Here is an 11410-nt window from a genome sequence, read left to right as displayed (position 1 = left end):
ACGAACATGTTTTGATATTCTTTATGATTTATCAGCCTCTGCCATGCGAGAAATGCTGATACCTAATAAATGCGTCCGGTTGCATTCCCCCCCGTGAGAGAGAGGCCAGACCCTCTCACGACACACACACACACACACACACACACACACACACACCCTCTCACGACACACACCAGCATCTTACTGAGGAAGAGTTCAGCACAAGAGCTTCCTTAAACCTCTCTATTGTGAGCACCTGGGCCAGGAAGAATGGCTCTTTCACAAGTAAATTGCGGCCGGGCTTTACAGAGAGATTTTATAACAGAGCACAGTTGACATTGGCAAGAGAGCCACGGCCGGCCATTGAGAAGCATGAGCTCCTCAGTCACAGGAGATCAATGAAGAGAGCGTATTTCCCTCGAGCTGGAGATTTCCGCTGGGAAGGGGAGCCGAAGGCAGGAACATAAGCAGCTTGTGGTTAGTCTTATTGTAGAGCCGAGAATCCCAGAGGGGCTCGTACTTCACATGGAGCTGTCAGTCTAAAGCCAACAAAATGCTGTGTAACGTCTTCTTCCCTCCCCCTCCTGACATCACTGTGCGCAAGAGGCAGGGATGCGGTTGCCATGGTAACAGCTGAGTCATCCCGAGCCCGTTGAAGCGATGCTGAAAGGCATATGCGCTCTGATCTCTACAGGTGTCATCCGGGAACAGCGCTGGGCTAGCGGGTCGTGCTAGCCGGATGGGTAACGTTTCCACTGCGGTCAAGCACTGTCTGAGCTATGAGACTTTCCTGCGGGATCATCCCTGGTTGCCACGGCTCCTGTGGGAAGAGAAGGTGGGGGTCTGTTTTTGCATGTGCAAGATTTATACATGGAAATATAGCAATGGAGTCGCGTAAAGGAGCAGCTGAAAATGATCTGACCCTTGTGAAACACAGTGTTAGGCAGAAAACTACACATTATATGCATAATTTGTGCATATATCAGTTTTATTCACTTTCCATCTCTCAAATTTTCGTAGTACAGTACTTGTGTTTAATTACAAAATGGTGCTTTTCCACAAGTAGGTGCAATGTTTTTATACCAAATGCTATTGTTTCCCACTTCAAAAGTTATGCATTTTCACAGTTTAATGACAAGATGGCAGGTCTATACCCAGAAGTCATTTACAGGGTTAATCTGGGATTGAAACACTGACAAAAATTGTATTTTGAATAAAAAAAAGAAAAGTTTTTTGATTGTTTTTTTCTCAAGGTGTATTTATAGATTTGTTCAAACCTTACATTTTGATTCAATATTAATAAAAATATATATTTATTTTCCTAAAGACGAGTAAAAATGAGTAAAAATATTACTTATAAAGGCTATACAGTGGGAAAAAAGTGTGTTGGATTTACACTATTTAAAAAATCACAGTTTGTTAATATAACTTCATACATCATCAAATGAAGTTAGTGTTAGGTGATCAAATGAAGTTGTCTCAAAGTGATTTGATAAGGTCCCCAAGCAGGATTTCATTAATTCAATTAGCTAGCTGGCTGTTTACAAGCAATAGCACATACTGTGTTAGAATACTAAATGCAAAGTCCACAATTTTAAGTATAGTAAGTACTAAGCAGCAATAACATATTCTTCATGTCCTCAGCCTAAGAAAATGCTGCAATCACAACATGATTCAACATTAAACATTATCAAGTCTCCCCCTTTTCTCATCTTACACACACACACACACACACACACACACACACACACACTGGGAATGTCTTGGTTACGTATGTAACCCTCGTTCCCTGAGTAGGGAATGGAGACGTTACGTCGTGACGACGAATGGGGTTTCGCTTAGAAAGCCTCTCACCTTCGAGTATACAAAACGAGGCAATGGCAAGAAAATGCCATGGGTCTGCGGAATTTGCATAGCGTAACTCCGCCCCACCTCGTGGGTATATAAGGAAGTACGCTGGCAACATATTTTCTCGCTGAGGAGTCGAGACTGAACTCAGGCGTTCCAGCGGTACAGCGGAAGTGGCAGGGAGACGTAATGTCTGGGAATTCAGGGGAGGAGGGTTACATACGTAACCAAGACGTTCCCTTTCGTGGTCACTACGAGTTACTTCGTGACGACAAATGGGGTTCCCAGTCTAATCACGCCACCTTGGCTGTCTTCCAGTGCCCTGCGTAAGTCTGAGCTCCCTGTCGTGAGACTAGCATGGACGAAGGACTCCTACTTAACACAGGAATACCAACACAATGCCTGCCTGAAGGGAGGACTTACAGAATACACATATGACCCATGAACGGGCTGCATATGGAGAAACACTGGGGTTGACGTCAACAGTGCTGTTGGAGTCCGAGGAGTGAAATGGCGAGGAAGCAAAGACATCTGAGTAGATCCTAGTACCGGCTAGTTGAAGCGAGTACACGGGAGGAAACTGGCTCCACTAGGAGATTGTAGAATCTTGCAAATGTGTTAGGTGTCGCCCAGCCTGCAGCTCTGCAGATGTCTGGGGTCTCAGGATCACGTGAGAATAGGCCGGCCCGAATTCCAGGCACGCTTCGTCAACTGAAATGCCTGCAGGTCCTCTACCCTCTTGATGGAGGCCAATGCAACCAGGAGCGCTGTCTTCAATGACAGGAACTTAAGCTTGACTGATTGCAAAGGCTCAAAGGGAGCACTCTGCAGGGCGGATAGAACCACTGCGAGGTCCCAAGAGGGTACGGGAGGAAGGCAAGGAAGATTTAGTCTCCTCGCTCCTCTCAGGAACCTGATGACCAGGTCGTGCTTCCCCACGGACTTACCTTCAACTGTCTCGTGATGTGCGGCGATAGCGGCAACATACACTTTGAGGGTGGAGGGAGACAGCCTTCACTCCAACCCATCTTGCAGGAAGGAAAGCAGATGTACTGAGGCAAACAGATCTACCTGTGCGTCGCCGAACTATTCCCAAATCAGCTATACCATCTGGGGATGGAGTCTCCAATCTCCAGGAAGATTGGAGACTCCAGCCCCTGGCTGAAACCGTGAGAGCTCGTCGGCTGCACGATTCAGGTCTCCCGGGATATAAATGGCTCAAAGCGACCTCAGATGCTTCTGACTCCATAGGAGGAGGTGGCGGGAGAGTTGCGACATATGGCTGGAGCGTAGACCACCTTGTCGGTTGATGTACGCTACTGTCGCGTTATTGTCTGAGCGGACTAGTACATGTTGGTTCTTGAGCAATACACGGAAGCGGTGCAGAGCCAAACGCACCGCCAGCAACTTGAGGCAATTGACATGCCAAAGGCGCTGGGGTCCTGTCCAGAAGCCCGCGGCAGCATGTCCATTGCACATGGCACCCCAGCTCGTGGTGGAGGCATCTGTTGATACAACAACATGCCTGAAAACTCGGCCAGTAGAAAGCTGAGGTTCGTCCACGGGGTGAAGGTCTGACGGCAGGTCTGAGTAACTTGTACTCGGAGCGTGCCTAGTTGCCATGCCCACCTCGGGACTCGAATGCAAAGCCAGAGCTGAAGCGGCCTCATATTAATCAACCCGAGCGGCGTAGCTGCGGCTGCGGCTGTGGATACGGATGCGGATGCCATATGCCTCAGGAGCCTCTGAAATAACTTCAGTGGAACCGCACTCTTGCCCTCGAACTGTCTCAGGCAAGTCAGCAGTGACTGCGCGTGCTCGCTCGTAAGCTGCGCGCACATGGCGACCGAGTCGATTTCCATACCGATAAAAGAGATCCTCTGCATGGGGGAGAGTTTGCTCTTTTCCCAGTTGACCCGAAGGCCCAGGTGGGCTTGGTGCCGGAGCACTAGGTCCCTGTGTTCGCAAACCTGGTCTCGAGAGTGAGCTAGGATCAGCCAGTCGTCGAGATAATTCAGGATGCGAACCCCATGTTACTGTAGCGGCACAAGGGCTGCCTCAATGTCTTTCGTGAAGACGCGAGGAGACAGGGCTAGCCCGAACAGGAGAACCGCGTACTGATATGCACGCCCTTCGAAAGCAAACTGTAGAAACGATCTGTGTCGAGGAAGAATGGAGGTAGGTGTCCTTCAGGTCGATCGCTGAAACCAATCCACCGTACGAACACATTCAGAAATGCGTTTCGCTGTCAACATCTTGAACGGAAGCCTGTGAAGGGATCGGTTCAAGACGTGCATGTCCAGGATATGCCATAACCCACCGGTTTTCTTGGGTACAATGAAGTAGGGGCTGAAGAAGCCGGCTGGAGGGACCATCTCGATCGCACCCTTCGCCAGTAGGGTGGTGACCTCCGCATGCATGACAGGGGCATAGCTACTGACCATAGTATAGCGCACTCCCCGGAAGTGGGGAGGAGATCATGCGAACTGATGTTTCTCACGACCCAGCGGGACAGGATGGGAAGCTCTAACCAAGTTCCCAAGAACTGAACCAGTGGGGTCATGCGAACCACAAGACGTACACTCGATGGGGCAGAGAGGTGTAATGACCGGCCCAGACATGGGAGGCGTAGCGTCCCGGTGTGGGGGCACGGTCATAAGCCGACAGAGTTGGCCGGGGAAGGACAAGCGTTCCACGGGGGCCTGCTCTGACAGGGGTCTGGTGACAGAGGGGGATGAGAGTGACGAGGCAGAACGTCGCACACTGCCATCCACGGCCTCTTGGGGCTCAGAGGAAGGGACATTAGTTCTTAGAAAACAGAAGATTCTTCCCCGGCGGGGGAGAGGGCCGGGGGAAGGAGTGTTCCTGCTACCAGCTCCTGAGAAGAACTGAGCTGTAATTCCAAGCTGCCCGTCTCAGGAGTGCTGCTTAGCCTGGAGTTTGGCCGGCTAAGGGGCAGAGACGGGTGGTGCCGCCCTCCTGCGACCTCCTGCGACCTCCTCCTGCGGTCTCAGTGAAGGCTGCAGAGCAGGAGGGGAGGAGCCGCAGGGAGAAGGCCTTGGCGGGAAGCAGACTAAGGAAACCAGAGGAATCAAGCCTGCCTTGTGATGCTGTGAGTGACATGACACCATCTGCTGGAGCCCCGAATGAAAACACTGGGTCCCCGAGAGGAACCAGGCACACACGGAAGCTCCACGGTTTGCAATGTGGAGGGGGGCGTGGCCCGAGGTTATTATGCCACACCGTAACCCTCAGATCACCCTGGCCACCAGCCAAAGTATCCCCTCTCGAGGAAGAGATAGATTGGGGTGTGGCAGAGGGGACTCTACCCACACGGAGATCATTGAGTCTCGATCTAAACATCGTGATGGTCATGTTCCCAGCCAAATGCAGCAGCCATATCACCCTGTAGCCCAAGACTGGTTGCCCACTGAAGCTAAGCAGGGCTGAGCCTGGTCAGTACCTGGATGGGAGACCTCCTGAGAAAAACCAGGTTGCTGCTGGAAGTGGTGTTAGTGAGGCCAGCAGGGGGTGCTCACCCTGTGGTCTGTGTGGGTCCTAATGCCCCAGTATAGTGATGGGGACACTATACTGCCAAAAGAGCACCGTCCTTCGGATGTGACGTTAAACCGAGGTCCTGACTCTCTGTGGCCATTAAAAATCTTTTTCCTTCGAAAAAGAGTAGGGGTGTAACCCCGGCATCCTGGCCAAATTTGCCCCTTGGCCTCTGTCCATCATGGCCTCCTAATCATCCCCATATACTGATTGGCTTCATCACTGTCTCCTCTCCACCAGTAAGCTGGTGTGTGGTGAGCGTTCTGGCGCAATATGGCTGCCGTCGCATCATCCAGGTGGATGCTGCACATTGGTGGTGGTTGAGGAGATTCCCCCCTTCTATGTAAAGCGCTTTGAGGTCTCAGAAAAAGCGCTATATAAATGTAACGAAATGTAACGAATTATGTTCCCGCAATGAAAACATGACTCATCCACGAGCGCTACAGAGCGTGATTAAGCCCAACATGCCAAACTGCGCTCATGACCGTTAGGCAGATGAATCACACGCCCACATCCAGAAAATACACGGGTGAACCGTCTTTTAGAGAGAGGAAAAAGCTCAGCAGAGTGCTGAAGCGCTCAGGGAGAAGCACACACACTGTCGGCAGATCACTGCACAGATCAGCAGCAGGCAATGTGATCTTGCTGAAACGCGCCATTGCACCAACACACTGGAGAGCCGCTCGTCTCGTAGAGTGAAGATAATTCAGAATGGCTTGTGGGAGTGAAGAAAACTCTTGGCTCCGAAGTGAAAACATATCTGCATGTTGCCAGCGTACTTCCTGATATACCCACGAGGTGGGGCGGAGTTACGCTATGCAAATTCCGCAGACCCATGGCATTTTCTTGCCATTGCCTCGTTTTGTATACTCGAAGGTGAGAGGCTTTCTAAGCGAAACCCCATTCGTCGTCGTAACGAATGACGTAACTCGTAGTGACCACGAAAGGGAACTACAGTTTCAGTGAGTACTTGATTGGTTCAGAATTGAAAGAATTACATTAATCAAATGTAAATTATACTTTTTCAACTTAATTTCACCATAAACAAAAGATAAATTAGCTATAATATGGAAGTAGAATTTTCAAATAGAAAAAAATAAAATCAATTTTTTTATCAATGATTTATTTAGTGCACTATCTATAGATAAAGACAGGAATATTGTCTTTGAAAGACAAAAATATATTGTATAGTCTAGCCAGTATATGTTCTGCACACGGTGTCAAGCAAAAATACAATTTAAACAGAATGTTTTCTTTTCTTTCTTTCTTTCTTTTTTTCTATAGGGAGTGTTACTATTATTCTTTTTTTTATACAACTGAACAAAACAGGTTTAAACCAGAAACCATGATTTTCGATTAGACCAATATAAAAATGACAGTAATTTAACTTTTTTCCCAATTTTTAATTTTTTTTAATTGAAAGTTCCTCTTGAAAACGCAGACCAGAAATGTTTTAAAAATACAAAAGACAGCCAAAGTTTCTTGGTCTAATTTATTAAGTTGATAAGAAGAAAAAGCTTGATCCATTTCTAGTGGAGTCTGTATTTCTGGCTTGAGCGGCGAGTTAAAAGAGAGCGAGTTTGATTCATGAGTGAATTTAATAGGCTGTCTTAACTGCAGGCCTGGGGTGATAACGGGACAAACCTCATCGGTTCTCCTCTGCCTACCCAGTGCACACTGTCAGAAACTTCTTACAAAGAACTTTTTATCGTTCCTTTCACACATCCATTTCCTCCCTCCATGACAGCACAATTAAATCAAACTCGGCTCTAAAGAAACTGTGCGGTTCCTCAAAGTGAGCGTTTCAGTATCAAGAGGCTGAGATTTTATAGCCATTCAAATCTTCTATAAACACAGCATTGGCCCGTGGTAATGCTACTCAACGAATTCAAAGGTTAAGCTTTGGTTTTACCATTGAAAGAGAGGAAGTGCTTGTGTCCAATGCACATTATGTCATAAATGACCTGGCAAGGATTTTTTAAGACCAGATTTAAAACATGAAGTTGAACGCACCATTTGACAAAGGAAGTGTCTTAATCCACATCTCAGATTTTCCGTACAGCTCTGTGAAATTGTTATATGGTCCTTCCTTCCTCATTGTTTTTCAATTTACAGTGTTCAGACCTGCCTAAGCTTCCACTTCATGTCAAAATTGTGGAGGTTGGACCAAGAGATGGGCTTCAAAATGAGAAGGTAGAGATTTCACAATCCTAAAATGAGTGCATGAGTTTGCATGTGTGCATGTGTTTTATTAGCATTCTCCTTTCAAATAAAAGAAAAATGGAAACATAAACCCAAAGGCATAAATGTATTGAGCAGTTGTGTCAAAGAAACATGATGTACTTCCACCAGATAGCTCATTAATTACATGTTTTATTCTGACACATCTTTAGAATGATTTAGCCAACACAGGCTTATTGGAAAAATGTGCCTCTACCTTCATTTTTGCATTCAATACACTACGCATTTCACATTATAACCTTAAAACACTTTTACCATAATGCAATGATTGGAAAACTAATAGCTTTTGACATTTGTATCACATAACCAGCTCTAAATGTTTGGCTTTTCTAACATAGTAAACTTGCTCAGTAGCTCACCTGGTACAGGCACGCGGATCACTCGGGGTGAGTCCCATAAAGTCACCATAAAAGTGCTCAAAGCAAAAATGGCATGGTTACTTCAGCAAATGTATTTTTATCGCATGTTTGCTATTGGTTAGGTTTAGTGTACACTCTTAAAAATAAAAGGTTACAAAAGGGGGTTTTCATGACAACGCCATTAGAATAATAATTTTTGGTTCCACAAGAAACCTTTCTGTCCACATTTCTTAAAATAACCTTTTTTTTTTCATAGTGTGAAGAACATCATAATAATCTAACGAACCTTTTTCTACTTTAAAGAATTTTCTGTGCATTGGAAAGGTTCTATGGATGTTCTTTATGGAACCATCACTGTCAGAGAAAGTTACTTGTAAAAGTAATGCTTTACAATATTGTGTTGCTCTATAAAAATGTAACTAATTACGTTACCTAGTTATTTTTTATGTTATATTACTTTTGCGTTACTTTTTCTCACCTTGGCAGGGCTTGCTTGTTTGTTTTTTAATAACAACAAAAAAGTTATATTTTTGGCAAATGTAAAGGCCCTTTCACACCAAAAGTTAAATAAATAAGCCTCAGGCTGAAGGAAATGCAAATTCACAGCTGCACGGTAGAGGGCACAGTAAAAAACAACAACAAAAAAACTTACTTCAGTAATCCTTTTTTTTTATTTTTTAAATGATGTTCTAAATGTGCATCTAAATGTGATGTTCATCTAAAGTCATTTTTGCTTATTAGTATGATTGAAGTGGATCATCAAAGGCCAGCAGAAAATACATTGTTAATAAAGTGAGATTAAGTACATAAAGTATATTAGTGTAATTTAATATAGGTTTGCATAACATTCTGAGATTACATGTCACTGTTTGTATTCATTTTGAGTAATACAGATTTTTTTTTTTTTTTTTGCAAGTGAGATAAGTAAATGCCAGCTCTCAATTGGTCTAGAACTACAATAACAATCATGTTCACACACAACGCCTCTGTACTTACTCACGATCCTCTCAACATGGGGACAAGAGAGCTGTCAGTCAATACATGGGAAAACATAGTAACTTGCGTTACTTAGTTGAAAACGTAACTCAAGATATTTTGTTGTAAATTTAAAAGTAATGCATTACTAGTTACTTGAAAAAAGTAATCTGATTAGGTAACTCAAGTTACTTGTAATGCGATACCGCCAACACTGGGAACCATGGATGCAAATATAGAACTTTTTTTTTTTTAAGAGTGTAGGGTTTAATGTAGGTTGTCTCTTTTTAAATGTGATAAAGTATTAACATTTAATTTCTAAACTGCTGTGAACATACTAAATATAAATTTGTATGTGCACTTATAAAAATGAACACGCTTATGGCATCACTCACTGGACATTTCACTGTGAAAGTGTTGCGAATGGGCATGAAGCAATGTAGTATCATTTTTCAGAAATGTTGCCACAGGCATGTTTTTCCATTGAGCCTGGTTTGAGTTTAGTAGGTACTGTCTTATTGTATATATTCACAGGAAAACGATTCATTCAGTCATAGTGGCAAATAAATTATTCATCTCAATAGCATGGTGCTGTTGTGGCTCACAGATGTGCACGCTCCCGGGATGTGTTCATAGAAACCCAAGACTTTTGTGTCATTGTGTTTCTGCAGGAAATAGTGCCGACAGAAGTCAAAATCCAGCTGATAGACATGCTCTCTCAGACCGGTCTACCTGTCATCGAAGCCACTAGCTTTGTGTCTTCAAAGTGGGTTGCTCAGGTAATAAGGTGCAGCGTTGATCCTCGGGACGTGTTGGCATTTTGGCTCTTCTATCCGCAGAAAAGCACTGGGTTTGGTATTCGAGTTCAAAAAACGGCATTTGTGGGATAAAGTTTGAGCATCATTTCTTGTCGGTTTGTTTTTCAGATGGCAGACCACAGTGCAGTGTTGAAAGGGATTAAAAGGTCTCCTGATGTAAGATACCCGGTTCTGACTCCCAATATTCAGGGCTTCCAGGCAGCTGTAAGTAAATATTTGCATCATTTACATGTATTTACAAGTGACATTTCCAATTTACCTTCCATGCCAGGTCAATGATGTTTTTCGTGTATAATAAACCACTTTATTTATGCATGCGCTCTGCCTACGCGTCCACTGCCCCTTTACCTTACATAAGTGAGCAACCTTTGCATCTTGTACCATTTATTTGTAAATGTTTAGCCCATTTCTGTTAATTGCTTTCCTTGCTAATCAAGCAAGTTGTACTCACAAGCCAACATCTATAAGCACAGACTTGATTAAATGTTTCCTGTTAAAGGTTGCAGCAGGAGCTACTGAAGTGGCAGTGTTTGGTTCTGCCTCGGAGACTTTTAGCTGGAAGAACATCAACTGCTCTATAGAGGAGAGTCTACAGAGGTTCGAGCAGGTCATCTCTGCAGCCAAACATGAAGGCATTCCAGTGCGCGGGTGTGTTCAGTGGACACCAGCTTCCTTCTAAGTATTTAGGCCAGTGCTCATTGTGTGCACTTCCACTTTGACACTAATATCGAAAGCAAATCAGAGGTGTGTTTCCCGTACAACGCCATAATTCGCTGCTTAGTACGATGCATCGTTTAAGAAATCAACTAGCTAGTCACGACTGTTTCCTGAAACCATATTGTCGCAAAGTGGTCGATCAACCACGTTGGTTAATGATGTCACGCACGTGGTGGAGTCATAACTACTTTTAATGAATTTGTTTGAGAACGAATTAACGCTAGATGTTTTGCTATACATTTCGGACATGGCACCTGAGGACTATTCTCATTTTTCTCAGTTATTTCGCTTTTTTTCCAGGATCAATCACAGGCTAGTTCTTACGCACTAGAGCATGTTCACACATGCACACTCTTCAAAAACGGTGCTTTAAATCTCTTGACAAACTAAAATACGTAAATGACATTTGTATGTATTCTAAATAAAAGATATATATTGTACTGAATGTCAGCTTGCTTATTTTACTCAAGATAAGGATTTATTGAGTCCACATGTCATGAAAACAAGAAACTCTGCTTCTAACCACAGGTCAAGAGCTGTCGTTCCAAACACACGACTTTGCAATGCTGTTTGTGAATGTTTGTTAGAACGATGGTTTTGGGAAACACGGACTCATTGAACTATGCTGATAACGACAGAACTTGCGACCATAGCTGGCAAATGATGCTTTTGGGAAACACACCCCTGGTCAGCATTCGTCAGGTACTGATTCCGATCCAGGTAATGATCCAGGAATGTGTTTAAAAGTAGTTCCAAATGTAGGTTCGGGAGAAGCCTAATCATTCAGTCCTGTCAATCATAATTATAAGCGTATATAATTACTGCTCTGTCCCAGCGACAATTCTTCTGGCATCCCTCCACGTCCGCATCTCCTCCTCTATTTCTCTCATTCTCCCTCTACATAGTACTGTTAAAGGG

General features: G+C 44.4%; 1 protein-coding gene across 2 annotated transcripts in view; it reads left to right on the top strand.

Annotated features, from left to right (window-relative positions):
• The first annotated feature begins 255 nt into the window (after nt 1-255).
• Nucleotides 256-11410, top strand: part of hmgcll1 (3-hydroxymethyl-3-methylglutaryl-CoA lyase like 1) — a 30443-nt gene continuing 19288 nt past the window's right edge. The window contains exons 1-5 of one of the 2 annotated variants that reach the window (XM_079855532.1): nt 259-814; nt 7498-7575; nt 9629-9736; nt 9884-9979; nt 10275-10423. In XM_079855532.1, coding sequence (XP_079711658.1) covers nt 719-814; nt 7498-7575; nt 9629-9736; nt 9884-9979; nt 10275-10423 — 527 coding nt within the window. In that variant the 5' untranslated portion in view covers nt 259-718. Of the gene's footprint in view, nt 815-7497; nt 7576-9628; nt 9737-9883; nt 9980-10274; nt 10424-11410 lie in introns of both variants that reach the window. The other variant, XM_079855533.1, reaches the window with a different exon arrangement.

The sequence above is a fragment of the Squalius cephalus genome, assembly GCF_949319135.1.
Source record: "Squalius cephalus genome assembly, chromosome: 21".
Classification (NCBI taxonomy): Eukaryota; Metazoa; Chordata; class Actinopteri; order Cypriniformes; family Leuciscidae; genus Squalius; species Squalius cephalus.
This window is presented reverse-complemented; position numbering and strand designations above follow the sequence as displayed.